Raw genomic sequence first — 16,110 nt, 5'->3', positions numbered from 1 at the left:
CTGAAGGGCTGCAGTGTTAAGGGCTGATCTTTGCTATTCTGTGGAGCATTGTGGGTTGGGGAGGGATGCTAGTAACTTTGTAGTTCTGAGTGATTGGTATGGGTTGTGTTTACTCAGCTGTCATGTACTGAATTCTACATATTGAAGATACTGCTTTTACTGGAGGGATATCTTTGAGTATCACTGAGCTATTCGTTGGGGCTTTGTAGTTCTTAGTCTTACTACATATTTTTGGAGCACAGGAGGAACAGATCCCATATCAGAAATTCACATCGTCCAAAACTACAAATGAAAAGTGGATGATTCAAGAGATTTAGAACCATCCACTTTAAATTTGTAGTTTGGGGCTATGTAATTTCTGATATGGGCTCGTTCCTCCTGTGCTCCAAAAGTATGGATGGATGGTGTGTGGATCGTTATGCTGCTGCAGCTCCACAGGTCATGGCACTGGACTCATTGCTTACCCTTGCCCTAGTAATTAGGGCAGAAGCTTACACCAGGGTGTGATCTCAGCAGTCCAAGGCACAGCATTTTACACACAGTTGTGGTCCATTAAGACCGTGTATAATGTTGCAACATTTTTCAGTTTGATAATTATTATAAGAAAGAATTTCTTCACAGGGAGAAGAGCCAGTCAATCTTAATCTGAAAGATCAAAATGCTGAGTATTATTATGTTTTGTATTTCAATTTAGTGATAACTTACTAATGTTTTGTTTGTTTACAGAAAGCAGATGAAAATGTAGAGATCATACTGTTGGGTAACAAGTGTGATAGGGAGACAGAACGTGTAATTCCAAAAAACAAAGGAGAAAAGGTAGGCATTGATAACCAACACATTATTTCATTTCAAGAGCGTTTGTGTAGGAAGTATATAAATAGATACTGATATATAATCTAGATTCGAAATGTTTATGATTAATTGCAGAAACAGAATAGCATGTTTCAATATAGGAACAGGATACAGCAGTTCTATCTTTGTAACATGCATTTTATTTTAGGTTAAATTCCATATCTGCTTATGAAACTACTTGCAATCAAACTTGAATTTTATCAGTTATAATACTTTAAAAATATAGTATAAAATCTACATGTAAAATATCTTCTTTTGAAAACAGAAAATTAAAGTATAGCTAAAATATATTGAACTGGCCCAAATTATTATTATTATTATTATTATTATTACATTTATATCCCGCTCTTCCTCCAAGGAGCCCAGAGCGGTGTACTACATACTTGAGTTTCTATTGAGTTTCTCTTTCACAACAACCCTGTGAAGTAGGTTAGGCTGAGAGAGAAGTGACTGGCCCAGAGTCACCCAGCTAGTATCATGGCTGAATGGGGATTTGAACTCGGGTCTCCCCGGCCCTAGTCCAGCACTCTAACCACTATACCACGCTGGCTCTCTTAAAAAGGTACATCAGAAAAAGTGTGATGACCTGGAGAGGCCTATTCTCCCCTATTCTCTGAAGCTCACTGTAACTCCTGAAAATAAGTTCCTGACGGCTGCATGATACTCAGGGACATAATTTTTAGGAGTCAGTTAGCACAGCATCCCTCCAGTGGTGGTGGTGGTGGTTGGTGTCTGCCTATGTTTCTTTTTAGATTGTGAGCCCTTTGGGGCAGGGAGCCTATTTTATTTATTTATTTATTTATTTATTTATTTATTATTTCCCCATGTAAAACTACTTTGAGAACTTTTGTTGGAAAATGGTATATAAATATCTGTAGTAGTAGTAGAAGAAGAACATAAGAACAGCTCTGCTGGATCAGGCACAAGGCCCATCTAGTCCAGCATCCTGTTTCACACAGTGGCCTACCAGATGCCTCTAGGGAGCCCACAGGCAAGAGTATGTGCATGCCCTCTCTCCTGCTGTTGCTCCCCTGCAACTGGTATTGAGAGGCATCGTGCCTCTGAGGCTGGAGATGGCCCACAGCCATCAGACTTGTAGCCATTGATAGACCTGTCCTCCATGAATCTGTCTAAGTCCCTTTTAAAGCCATCCAAGCTGGTGGCCATCACCACATCCCAGGGCAAGGAATTCCATAGATTAATTATGCGCTGTGTGAAAAAGTACTTCTGCTTGTTGGTCCTAAATTTCCCAACCTTCAGTTTCATGGGGTGACCCCTGGTTCTAGTGTTGTGTGTGTGAGAGAGAAATTTCTCTCTGTCTACACTCTCCACTCCATGTATAATTTTATACACTTCGATCATGTCTCCTTTTAGTCGCCTCTTTTCCCAGATGCTGTAGCCTAGCCTCATATAAGGAAGGTGCTCCAGGCCCCTGATCATTTTGGTTACCCTCTTCTGCACTTTTTCCAGTTCTACAATATCCTTCTTAAGATATGGTGACCAAAGCTGTAAGCAATACTCCAGATGTGGCTGCACCATAGATTTGTATAATGTCATTATAATATTAGCATTTTTATTTTCAGCCCCCTCCTAATGATTCCTAGCATGGAATTAGTGCATTGCCCTGCCTCTGAGGACTGTTCTACTGGGTAGACCAGTCCTCCGAGGAGGGTCAATATGCTAAGTCTGGAGCAGAGGGCTGGTCTACCCACTGACCCCAATTGGTAGACCAACTTTTCCTAGAAAAACAGCCTTGTTTTTCCAGGGAGAAAAACAGGCTGCAGTGTATCTGAGAGATAAATACATAAGAACAGGGAATAAGAATATTAGAATAAGAAGAATAACAAGAATAAGAACAGCCCTGATGGATCAGGCCCAAGGCCTATCTAATCCAGCATCCTGTTTCACACAGTGGTCCACCAGATGCATCTGGGAAGCCTGCAGGCAAGAGCTGAGGGCATGCCCTCTCTCCTGCTGTTGCTCCCCTGAAACTGGTATTTTGAGGCATCTTGCTTCTTAGGCTGGAGGTGGCCCATAACCACCAGATTAGTATCCATTGATGGACTTATCCTCCATGAATTTTTCTAATCCCACCTTAAAGCCATCCAGGCTGTCACCATATCTTATAGCAGAGCATTCCTTGGGGTTCTAATTATGCATGATTTAAGACTTTTGTTGGTCCTAAATTTCTTGGCAATCAATTTCATGAGATGACCCCTGATTCTAGTACTGTGAGAGAGAGAGAAATTTTTTCCTCTATCCACTCTCTCCATACCATGCATAATTTTATAGACCTCTGTCATGTCTCCCTTCAGTTGTCTTATTTCTAAACCGCATTTTTATGTTCTTAAGATTTCTTTATCTCTCAGATATGCTGCAGCCTGAACCTTCCCTATTCATCGTGTTACTTGTATTGCCCTTGATAGTGGCGACACCCACTGTGTAGTTCCCTGAACAGAGGAAGTTAACAAAACGTTTCAAGGGTGAACATCATTATTTTCTTATATCATGCTTATTAAATACCAACAATGGGGCAGCGTCACTTCCTCTCCTCCTCCGGCCAGCCACCGGGAAAGAGAGCTGGAAGCTTCTCCGCCGAGGGCCCAGCTGCTTCCCTGCGGCCGCATGGAGGAAGGCAAGGCAGTCCAGGAGGGCCACGTGGGGCTGCTGTTGCTTCTGGGGAAACCCCGCTGCCGAGTGTGGGGGGTTGGGGGATGCAGCATGGCCGCGGTGCTGGCAGCAGAGTCAGTTTCCAGAGACTGCGGCAGTGTGCAAGGCGCTATGGGCGCCAGGGATGCAAACTGTAGCAGCAGCAGCAGCTGGCATGAAAAGAGCTTGGGGCTGTTCACCACCAAGTTCATGTCCCTCCTGCAAGAGGCCAAGGACGGCGTGCTCGACCTGAAAGCGGCTGCTGATACACTTGCTGTAAGACAAAAAAGGCGGATCTATGACATCACCAATATTTTGGAAGGGATAGATCTCATTGAAAAAAAGTCAAAAAAACCAGCATCCAGTGGAAAGGTGTAGGTGCTAGCTGCAATACAAAGGAAGTTGTAGATAGACTGAAATATCTTGAAGCTGAAATTGAAGATCTGGAACTAAAAGAAAAGGAGCTGGATCAGCAGAAATTGTGGCTACAACAAAGCATCAGAAACGTTAAGGAAGACTCCTCAAACAAAAGTTTTTCATATATTACCCATGAAGATATTTGTGACTGCTTCAATGGGGACACTAGCAATTCAGGCACCCTCTGGCACACAATTAGAAGTCCCTGTACCCCATGTGGGAGAAAAGAAATACCAGATCAATCTCAAGAGTCATTCAGGGCCTATCCATGTGCTGCTCATTAATAAAGAATCCAGTTCATCCAAGCCAGTGGTTTTTCCAGTTCCTCCACCTGATGACCTCCTGCAACCTCCATCTCAAGCTGCAGCTTCATTGCCTTCCTCTAAACAACATGCAGATCCTCAGAACTTTCAAGAGTCCAAAGACCCGAGTCAGGGGGAGCCCCTTCCACAGACACCAGTCACAGATATGCCTACAGACACCAGCTTGCAAGAGAGCCCAGCTCCTGAAACTCTCTGTGCCAGCATTCCAGATTCTGAGTTGTATGACAGTCTTGTAACAGAAACCACGCCTAGCTCAAATACCTGTCAGCCCTTCCTTTCACTGGATGTTAACAGTATTCTCAAGCCCAACACATTCCACATAGTAAAGATGGACGAGTCTGGAGGCATAATTAACAGTGATATCATTAATAAATTGATGTCTTCTGATGTTTTTCCTCTCTTACGGCTTTCCCCTACTCCTGGAGATGACTACCTGGACAACAGTGAAGGAGTCTGTGACCTCTTTGATGTGCAGATACTGAACTACTAGATTTGATGCAGCCAGATTGCCTCATCTACCTCTAACTATATATTTGTAGACTTAATTTCATAATGCAAGTATATTTAAATAATGAATGTAAAATGTGCGTAGTTCACAATGCTGGGTGTGCATTTGTTTGTTACTCTGAACAGTTTCTAAAGTCAAACTAAAGTGCATGTTTAATGCTGTGCAGGGGGCTGGTACTGTCAAACATACAATAGCTTAGTACAGTAAATTGAAAGTCCCAGTTCATTATTTGTTCCATAGGAACCAAAGTTTAATAGTGCCTCTACTTGCTTCCAATAAAGTTATCTAGACATGCCACTTGAAACAGATTACACATTCTATTTAGATCTGGCCACCTGTAAATCCAACATTCATTGTAAAAACTTGTCCCAAGTCTTAACAGCGTCACTGCCAATTGTAATATGATGGGCATTGCCTAAGGGATGCCACATTGTTTCAATGAGCACATTTTTTTTGCAGAGTGCCTTCTTTATTAGCACTTTAAGTTTCTCTCCCTGTCCCCCACTTTTTAAAAACTTCTGACATTCCATATTCCTAGATGTAGGAAAGTACTATTTGTAGTTCATATTAAAGAGTGCCAATGCTTGTACATTATCAAGATATATTTTTTAATACCAACAATAAAGTGTGCTCAGAAAGTCTATTTCTGTCATGACCCCAGACCCTCTGCACCCAAATTGGGGGGATGAGGTGAACAGTTCAGAGGAACAGTTTCTAAGTGAACAGAACAAGGTGGGAAGATCCTATGACCCTGATCCTGGGTAACCCCATGCCATTTGGATCTCCACGTCAAAAGAACCAGAGCCAGCACCCTCACCATGACCTTGTTATGAACGGTCTATAACATATCAGAACCAGAGAGGTACCAACTCAGAAGTATGGTGAAATATAGGCCTGTGTCTGATTTCATTTTTATATTAAGAAGTGATACCTGAATTCAAGATGAACTAGGATGTTGCTCCCCCTGCTCTGGAGCAGGAGGTGATCCAGCATTGTGTTGTTAAAATGGATATGCAAGGAAACACAATGAAGCCAGGTCTGAATGCTGAATGCTGTAATCCATATGCTAATACCACTGACTACCAAGTGTCTGTGGAAGGAACCAGGGGGCTGATTCCCCCCTCCTTCCTGTTAGTGTTAAATCCTTGTCAGTGATTAACTGTATTGTTCTCCATGGAAGTTCAGCATAGCCAAATGCATACAGAGATCCGTCTGTAGATTTTAATCACACCTCACTGATGCTACAAATGTATTGAATGTCTCATGCACATATATGTTACTTTAAATATAATTACACACTAGATGAGAGATATACAAGAAATAATGGAATGACTGTCTCACACCAAATAGGATCAATTCCCTTACTAACTCTGAATTTTAACACCTATTGGGGGAAAATGCAATTTGCAGCATCTTAGATGCAGATTTCCCCGCCCCTCCCTTCTCAGCACAGAGTTTACAGAAGATGAGATTCAGAGATCTCTCTGGACTGGCCAATATCCTGAATAATTAAGACATTGTCCAGAAGGTAGCAGCGAATTGTCACCTTTTTGGACACCCAGGAAAAGAGGAGATTTTGAATAGATTCTATTCAAGGATCAAAGAGAAAAACACTATAAAGAATGAGGCTTTTAGACAGAGAGTTCAGCAACTTTTGCCTATAGCAAAAGCTGCTCATGAGGATCCCAGGGTTTTGCTGGTAAGCCGCGGGGCAAAGCAGGAACTCTGCCATGGTCAGAGGCTGTTTGTGACTTCTACTGCGCAGTGAGTAAGTCAAGACTCCCCAGCCATGATGCTCCGGCTGTCAGCCATGATCTGAGCACTGCAACAACTCCTGTCTCCGCCAAGCACCTCATCCCTTCAGCTGAAGTGATTCTCTGCTTTCAAGCCTCTGGTCCTGGGTAAATATGCTGCTCCTTTACAAGCCTTGGAATCCCCTCCATCCTTTCCCTGCTCCCTTCTCCTTCCCCCCCTTCTTTTCTTCTACTAATCTCCTCAAAAATCATGCCAGTCCTCAGCCTCTCTCAACCCCCCCCCCTTTCTGCCTGTATCTGAATTGTATTAGCCTCTAGGAAGATTTAAAAGCACACACATATGTTAGTTAGGCACATGGGTTGAATATTGGTACAGGCTAGGATGTTCTGTTTAAATACTTTTAGCAATATTGATAGAGTGCTCTGCTTTCTGCTTTACTAGATTATGTTGTTATTCTCTTATACTCAATAAAGCCCATTGAATCTTTGAGTGGTTTGATCTCCTTTTCTTCCTTGCATCCAGATCAAACGTGGTCACCAATATAAAAGAACTTGGTCCAGACCTATTTTATATACTAGCTAATGAGCATATTTAGTATATAGATCAGGCCTGGTCTGTAACAACCTGAAGACATGGTCCTGCCCTCATTCTCTGACTTCCCTGAGGACTGGCAATCCAAGTACAGGTCCCTCAGCACCACCAGAACCAGTGCTTACAAAACCGGATAAGGTCTAGCGCTTTCCTCAGGGAAGGCATAGGGCCAATCCATTCTACCAGGGTAGTAGCTATCTAAATCAGCAGTCAGCTCCTGGCATCTACTAGAGCAACACCATCTTATCCTCCTGTACCCAGCTCTCCTGTTCGAAATTATCCAAGTTCATGACCCCTATACTTGCTAAGCTGCTCAAAGTCTGTGTCCCTCCCAGAACCCCTATCAACATCCAGATCCCTGGTTCTCCAGAGGCTGCAACTCAGCCATTGTCCCTCTCCTGGAACAGGACACCTTCTGCTCAAGAGTGTGAATAATCCAGAGTATCATGCACTGAGCACATTGTTGATATGTGCTGTTAAGAAGTAGTAGTGTACAGCAATAAGATTACTCCTTGGCTGTGTTTTGACACTTGTGGGTGGTGCAGGGCAGGTGACAGCAATAACATCAATAAATAACAAAGAGCATTGGTTTCAGATAAAGAACCTTTCACTAAATAGCAAATACCTCCAGTGTAAACAGTACCTCCAGTGACTGTTGCTGGTGTCTGTCTTATGATTCTTTTTAGATTGTGAGCCCTTTGGGGACAAGGATCTGTCTTATTTATTTATTATTTCCCTGAGCCATTTTTGGAAGGGCGGTATAGAAATCGAATAAATAAATAATAATAATAAATAGAGGCAAGTTCTGTTTATGAACTAGGCATCATTGACTGACTCTGTCCCTGAATATGTAGCTTTTAATATTCAGGAAACAGTTTTTAGGACTTGTTTATACATCACACTCCTACTGAGTTACCACAACAGAAACCAATATGGAAGTGTCCTTTACTGTCTTTTTGATATGAGAAGAACCTAAAACACCTGATATGACCAACATAAAAGCACAGCAAAGAGAAAAATAGATATGGATGGTTTCCAAGAATGAAAGGCTGGCTAAAATACAAATAATCTGGATATGCCAAAGGGTTCTGAGCCATTCATTGTACTATACAAAATATAGCGTGGAATACCCTTTAAAAGAGTGCAGCAAGTGTTTATCTACCATATACAATCTTCCCCCTCTATAATCACAGAACTGTGGTCTTTAGAGGGTGGAAGAAACAGGATATTTTCCTCAGAAGTCATCCTTTGTTAGAGTGCAGCACTTGTAGGCGCTTGGGTGTGTGGGGAGCAGGTGTCAGAAAAAGGAAGAGGAAGGAGAAGTAGCAGGAAGAGCCCATCCTCCAGGTTTTGAGAATATGGACTAGCATATTGTGAACTAACCCCATGCACACAGTATTTTAGTTCTTGTGAGTGGGTCAGGATGTATATGGTGTTTTTTAAAAGTGTTCATTTTAAAGAAGAAGAATGTTCTATTTCCATGCTTCACAATTCCTCATGCAATTAAAATATACAAAAATTGCTGACTCTGATCTATATAGATGAATATAGGCAGTGAAAGCGAGAAAACTGTTATATGATTTCAAATGAAAAATTGTGATTATGAATATTCACAAGGGGGCAGTGTTTGGGTATAACATTTCCTAACTTCTGAATACTTAACCATACCCTTGAAAAATGCCTACTAGAATAACTTTGTTCCATTAACAAAATCTGTTACTCCTTTCTAGATTTACCTTGTGTTCTGAACTGTACTTCTGTTAGGATTCCTTTTTCACAGTATAAAGAGGTTCTGGTTTCTTTCTGTTGGTGAAATTTTCCTAGAGAGCAAAATAACATACTATTATCTACTTGATTCAGTATTACTAAGAATCAACTCATATCCTGTAGTGTTAGCTGCACTGATATAAATTATATTTGTCCTGGTAACTGAGCAAAAAGGCAACTTTTAAAATGGTTACTGTCTTGTGTTTAGCAGGGGGATAGCAGCTGTTCCTATCCATCCCAGCACAGCATCTTTCAAGTGCCTGTTGCTGGTGTTTACCCTGTGTTTCATTTTAGTCTGTGAGTTCTTTTGGGACAGGGAACCATCTTATTCATTTTTAAAGTGTAAATCACTTTGAGAACTTTTTTATTGAAACGTGGTATATACATAATAATTAATTATGTAATTAATTAATTAATTAATTAATTTATGTTATGTTAGGCCAAGCTACATGCATATTTTGGCTGGGGGGCGGGCAGCTAAATAGTAGCTGTGGTTGGGCAATGAGAATTGGGACCATGGCACATGGGATATTTAAGTTTTTCCTCCCCTGCTGTGGTCCCATTATTTATTTGTTGGTTTCGTTTATATACTGCTCATCCACAAATAGCTCAGGGAGATTCACAATAAAATTTTTTTAAAAAAAAAACATTTAAAATGTTATCATAAAATGTCAACCCAGCTACCTATATATATAATTCATTAAGATGAACCCATGGCTAATCCCAGGGGGGAGAGAAAGCAGCGGCAGCAAGGGGTGGAGAGAAAGTGGCAGCGGCGGGAGAAAAAGCGACGGTGGCTGGGGATAGAGGGGAAGCAGCGGTGGCCGGGGGGGGGGGAGAATAAAGGGAGAGCCAAAAATGGTGGGGAGGAGGGGGGAGAAAAAAGAGACAACTAAAGGCACAGATGCTCTGTGCCCGGGCCAGCTAGTTATCAACATAAAATTCATTGAAAACCATTAAAACAACTTAAATTTTATTAAAAGCCAGGGTGAAGAGGTGAATCTTTATGACTCTTGATGGTTCTCTTGAAGGCCAAAATGATCCCATCACCTTGCAGCGATCAGAAGAGAGAATGTATGAGTTCTGAAGAATCTTTAACCTTCAAAATTAGCATGATTGTGTGAACCCACACTAGAATGATCCAATGTCAGATTGTGTCCTGAGATGAATCTGTGATTCCCCTCTTGGTGTGGGTTCACACAATCACACTAATATTAGTTACCTACTTTAAACGTAGATTCAAACTATTGTGTGAACCAGGCCTATGTCAAATTAGTATACTGTATTGCATTCAGTTCATTTCCTTTCTCTTGTCAGAATATGTAGCTCTTGCCATGTAAGATTATCTTCCTTTTAATTTATAGTCTTCATATTTTTTATATTATTTTTTTATTAAATAATGGGAAATAGGATGTAATAATTTTTAGACCTGCTATAAAATGGAGACACATGGAGGAAGCAGGCAGCCTAGGAGTTCAGGTATGGAGGAAGGAATGAAATGGAAATAGGGCTAGGACAATGGAATGGAAATAGGGCTAGGACAAGCTTAAAGGTAAAGTGTGCCATCAGGTCGATTTTGACTCCTGGTGCCCAAAGAGCCCTGTGGGGTTTTTTTTTGGTAGAATACAGGAGGGGTTTACCATTGCCTCCGCCCATGCAGTATGAGATGATGCCTTTCAGCATCGATCCTATATTGCTGCTGCCCGATATAGTATCAGCAGGGATTCAAACCAGCAACCTTCTGCTTGATAGTCAAGCATTTCCCTGGTGAGCCACTTAAAGTGGTAGGACAAGCTTGGAGCCCTTGAAAAGGAGGGAGCAGCAAGAGAAAGGGGTGGTTGCAGCAAAAATCGGAGGAGAGGAGAAGAAGAGGCAGTGAACTAAGTCTTAGAGACCTTAGGAGGCCAAGGAAAGAAGGGATGGAGGAAGCAGGGAAGAAAGAAGACCTTCTTGCTTCCATCTGCTACTCAAGACAGCCTCTATGTTTTTCCACATTGTAGTTCCTAAAGAGAAGGGACATTTGTGAATGCTCATCATTCACAAAAGATCATCATTCTCCCCAAATAGATCATCATTCCCCAAAAATAATTTATTACCTTCACTCTGTTTTCTGATGGCAGTTGTCCCATTCATGCTGGTGACAGAGTAGAAGGTGAGCAGACATAGTTGCTTGTGGACATATGGAATATTGTTACAGAAGTAGGTCATAAGAAAATAAAAGATAAGAAAATTGTACCGTGGATTTCTGGCAGTATGAGGTGACGACTGACGACTCTTCCTTGCAAAATAGAGCTCATGTTTAAAATGGATCAATAGTATTTGTGTTATTCTGGTGCTAGGAAGGTGCATAAACCAAGGGGTTCATCAAGACACCAAGCTGTCCATTTTGGATGTTAACAGAATGATATTGAATATATAAACTATGACATAGTTGGGTAACTCAAGATGAACCCTGATGGTTTCAGATTTCTCTTTCTTTTATAGTGTTGGATTTAGCCCTTGAATGTGTAAACTATCCCAAGTTTGCAAAAAGTTAATTTTGATAAATAACCAATTAAACAATGCCCAACTCAAAGCTCTAAAAGACCCTTCCACATTCCCTTAATTAAAAATATGAGATATACTGACATCTGGAGTATGGTAGAAACCTAAAAGGCTAGACAAAAATGTTATCTTTTTCAGCCAAAAACAACCAGGCAACATCTATATAATTAATTCTCATAGCCGGCATGTGTGGAGATGCATGGCAAGCCCCTCCCCTGCGAAGCCACGACAAATGAAACAGTGGGGGCAGAGCTGCTGCTCAGTGATGGGGCAGGAAGCAGAGGAAAAAGAAAATGGCGGCAGGCGGTGGTGGTGGGTTGCAAAACGGCTTGAGGAGGTGACCTGGCCTGGCCGCTGGGAGGAGGAGGTGGGAGGCAGCTGTGGTGGATCAGCCTGGCAGCAGGCCCTGGCCAGAGGAGGATGTGCGGCAGGCCCTGGCCACCTGGAGGTGGGAGGTGGCAGCAGTGGGACGGCCCCTCCTGGGTAATGAGGAGGCCCTGGCCCGGCTGCCCAAAGGAGCCAGCAGTTGTCCAGCCTGGCCTGGCCTCTGGGAGCAGGAGGCGGCGGCGGGATGGTCTGGCCCTAGCCCACCCAGCATGGCCCGGCCCAGCCGCCTTGGTGAGGAGGAGGAGGAGGCGGCCATGGGTCCTGGCCTGGCCATTGGGAGGAGGGGGGAGAAAGTGGGGGAGGAGCGGATGGCGGGGGGAACGGTCAGTTGGGTGGCTGGCCAGCCACAAAGCTGGGCATTTGTGGAGGGGGGCAACAGCTGGCCCCAACTAGCACGGGGGCCAGAGGAGACATGGAAGGGGAGACTGCAGCAGAAGGTGGGGGAGGGCAGGGAGTCTGGGCAGAAGGTGGGGGAGGACAAGGGAGACTTGGGCAGAAGGTGTGGGGCAGGGGAGACTAGGCCAGAAAGTAGAGAACTAACTGGGCCTGAAGGTTGGGGTGGGGTGAACTAACTGTGACAGAAAGTTGGGGGAGAACAAACTGGGCCTGAAGGTGTGGGGGGGGGAGTGTACTGCCACACAGATGCTCTGTGCAGGATCGGCTAGTTTTACAATTTAAAAATTATTTTCAATTGCTCATTCCTAGCTTTATGCAGCAATTTATTTCAGTATATACCTTTTCTGTTTCCTATTTGCATTATTTCTGTTCTTAATATTACCTTTTTTATTAATGTTATATTGCAATTTTGTATTTGTCAACATGCTTGACAAGTCTGTGTCCTTACAAAAAACTCATTAGTGATCTTAATAACATTCTTTCTTTTCTTATGGTTTGGAGATTTTATTAGATGGCCCAGCTATTCCACCTCCGCCGCAGAAATCTTGCAGGTCCTAATGATGACAGCTCCAAATGATGAGTTTAAAGTCACATCTAGTTTGGTTCTAAGTCTCTAACACCTACTCAAGTGCATGATGGTAGAATTCCACCTTTTCCTTTGTGGAGTACTTGGAAACATTTTGAGTGAGTGGCTGACATACAAAGCAGCATTCTGAGGACACTCACCATGACAGGTTGCTCAACAGAGACTTCCTGAATGGCAGAGCAGGCAGTGGGAAAGGAAGCCAGTTTTGCTGATCTCCCCTGCTTCCAGAAGTGCTCTGCCTTCCAGAAATATGTCCCTGAAGGGCTTAACTACCCTCAAGGACATATTTCTGGAAGGCAAAGTTCACTGCTGGAAGCAGGGGATATAATAAAAAATCAATCTTCTCCCAGTCCAAGTTCGGGCCCAGTTTGGGGGTGCTGGGTGCCAATAAATTTAGTTTTTGTAAGGTTGACTTGCTGCCACTGAGGGCTCCTGTGGCCTTGCGGGGGGGGGGTACTGCTGCAGCCATGAGGGATCTCTAGAGGTCCCTCCCCCCACTGTCCTCCCCCTGTCTCCCCACGGGCCATTTTGGCCAATTTGGGGGGCGTTTCAGCCCAGTTTGCTTTTGTGGCTGCCATTTTTGGGCTACCATGCATGGGCACGGGCCATTTGCGTGACCTGGATCATGCCCCGGAGTGGTGGCCATTTGGGGGCTCATGGGGAGATGGGGGAGGCCGGTGGGAGGGAGAGCCTCTGGAGACACCCTCATGGTCACAGCAGCGCACACACACACACACACACACCCCGAAGCCATAGAAGCCCTCAGCAGTGCTAAGTCAATCTTTTTAACTTAGTGAAATCAGAAATCTACAAATTTTGGCTGGCTTTGGTAGCCAAGCCAAAACTAGTAGTCACTGGGACCCTGTCCTCCCCTTTTTTGCTCTGTGCTTCTGAAAGAGGTCTGGGACAATCCCTGCTCTCTTCCCAAGCTACTGAGGCTGAGCCCCTGAGGCTGGAAGGGGGATACAGGAGTCATCTCCCCAGCTGCAATCATCTTGGACTTAAGGAAGTGAGTAGGATATTGTTTTGGCACTGAGTAGCTGAGATGCTTCAAGCACTTTGGCAGCTCATGCCAAAATGGCAGGCCCAGCCTTTCCCTCCAGTGCTAGAGGGGAAAGGGGGAGCTTGTTTTGGTGTTGAGCTGCTGAGCCAGTCTATATATCCCAGAATCAACCCCAGCCTTCCTCTCCTACTTGGAGCTGAAGAAGAAGGAAGGGATCTTCTCTGTAATTATGCTCTACTTCTGAGGACAGTGTAACTGTGAGGACCATCCCTGCTCCCTCTCCATCTCCAAGCTGAAGCTCCACTTGTCATGCTCACCAGAGGGTGATAAAGTACTTGCCATGGCAAGCAGAATTGTGGACCTCTGAGTAAAATCATCATCATCATCATCATCATCTGATCAGCTTCTCCATACATTTACAAACTGAATGTGGGAAGCAGGAAGCCATGCAAAGTGTCTAAGGTGGTTCTCAATCCTAAACTACTTTGTTTGGATGGGATTCTAAATGCCTTCCCTAATGTGATTAATTAATAGATTTGTTCTCTCTTGGCTTCCTCCTTTTGACAGGAACAATTCAATTCTTTTCATTTGTTCCATGTAGTCAACTGTAGAAACCAGAATAACCTGTAATTAAGTAAGTAAAGTGTGTCGTCAAGTCGATTTCGACTCCTGGTGCCCATAGAGCCCTGTGGTTTTCTTTGGTAGAATACAGGAGGGGTTTACCATTGCCTCCTCCCACACAGTATGAGATTATGCCTTTCAGCATCTTCCTATATCACTGCTGTCCAATATAGTACCAGCGGGGATTCAAACTAGCCCCCTTCTGCTTGTTGATCAAGCATTTCCCCATGCTCAAAATAGCTGTAAATGCTATGTCTCTCTCCCCGCCGCCCCACCTACCTGGAGGAAAAGCATCTACGGGGAAGCTACACTGAAATCAGGAAATGGAATGAAATTTGCTCTTCAAAAGGCAATATTGCTAACATCTTTCTATAATTCTTTTGGGTTACCTGAAAGGTAATGTTAGAAAACTGGTAAGAGCTGTGGTTGGAAATGTGTTGGCTGTTATTTGGATTCTACTGGTGAAACACTAGAAAAGCAAGTTATTACCTACCATGGAGGACTGGATCACAAACTACAGAATCATAGAACATTGGAGTGGGAAAAGAACCTTGGAACTCTTCTAGTCCAACTCCCTGCTCAGTGCAGGAAACTGCTACAAGCATCCCTGACAGAAGGCCACTCAGGCTCTGTTTGAGAGCTTCCACTGAAGGAAAGCCCACCACTGCATGAAACAGACAGTGCCACTTTCTTATAGTTTGGAAATTCTTCCCCGTATCTAGTCTAAATGTGCTTCTTTGTAATTTTAACCCGTTGGTTCTAGTCTTGCCCTCAGGAGCAACAAACCTGCTCCTGCCATATGACAACTCTTCTGATATTTGAAGTTGACTGTTAGATCCCCCCTTAGTCCTCTCTTTTCCGGGCTAAACATACCTCATAGGACTTTGTTCCAGATCCCTTACTCTCTTTGTTGCCCTCCTCTGAACCCATTCCAATTTGTCAATGTCCTTAAAATTCAGGGCTCAGAATTGGACCCAGTGGCTGATATCCAGACTAATGCTGCGCTAGTGCAAAGATGTTTGCATTAGCTAGTGCCCATAAGGTGGAGACTTGTGTTCCAAACTAGTCTTGCAGTGGTGCAAAGGGACTGGCTTGTGCAACCTCTGGTGTGCCTCCTGCTGTGAAACCTCCTCCTCTAGTCCATATATGTTGCAGGGAATCATGCAAAGTTACATGCTATCCTTGTGGGTTGTGCTGAGACCCTCACAGGCATATTTTCAGAAGAGACGGAGGACTGCAGAAAGAAGGGGATATTGTTGAAAATCACCCCTCTGTTCTGGTGTATGTGAACCATTTCTCAGTGCACACAACTTTGGCCTGGATGTCAGCCTCTGTTCTGACAAATGTGTAATGGAATCCAGTTAAGAATGTGTACTTCAATATTTGTAGCTTTGTTATATTTTAAAATATGCATCAGCTGGCTGTGTTCCTCTTTGGGGAACCTGTGAGTTGTGTTGGTTTGAACCTAGCTAGTGAGTGGGGAAATTGCTATAGTTTAATGAACTTAACCAGAATTCCTAATAAACAGAAGGTTATGATGAAAACAACAACAATCACCATCTACATATCCCACTTTGACTGTTGGCTGAGAGTTATTATTTAATAATTAGAAAAAGAAATTGGTTTTATAGTCCAGAAATGTCTAGGGACAGATATTCATCCCGGCCCTGAACAATTTACTTTGAAATAAGATCATTGATTTTAGTGTGTA

At 43.3% G+C, this 16,110-nt stretch overlaps 1 protein-coding gene, 1 long non-coding RNA gene and 1 pseudogene across 2 annotated transcripts in view; 2 read left to right on the top strand and 1 right to left on the bottom strand.

Annotated features, from left to right (window-relative positions):
• LOC128323526 (ras-related protein Rab-10-like) overlaps positions 1–16,110 on the top strand; it is a 70,332-nt gene that overhangs the window by 28,044 nt on the left and 26,178 nt on the right. Inside the window, exon 4 of the mRNA XM_053246814.1 lies at positions 727–816. Coding sequence (XP_053102789.1) covers positions 727–816 — 90 coding nt within the window. The remainder of the gene's footprint in view (positions 1–726; positions 817–16,110) is intronic.
• LOC128323527 (uncharacterized) overlaps positions 1–16,110 on the bottom strand; it is a 39,287-nt gene that overhangs the window by 5,669 nt on the left and 17,508 nt on the right. The window contains exon 3 of the long non-coding RNA XR_008306331.1: positions 8,832–8,915. This is a non-coding gene — a long non-coding RNA (uncharacterized LOC128323527). The remainder of the gene's footprint in view (positions 1–8,831; positions 8,916–16,110) is intronic.
• Positions 2,895–4,927, top strand: LOC128323525 (transcription factor E2F5-like; annotated as a pseudogene).

Source organism: Hemicordylus capensis, chromosome 4, assembly GCF_027244095.1.
Source record: "Hemicordylus capensis ecotype Gifberg chromosome 4, rHemCap1.1.pri, whole genome shotgun sequence".
In the NCBI taxonomy this organism is placed as follows: Eukaryota; Metazoa; Chordata; class Lepidosauria; order Squamata; family Cordylidae; genus Hemicordylus; species Hemicordylus capensis.
This window is presented reverse-complemented; position numbering and strand designations above follow the sequence as displayed.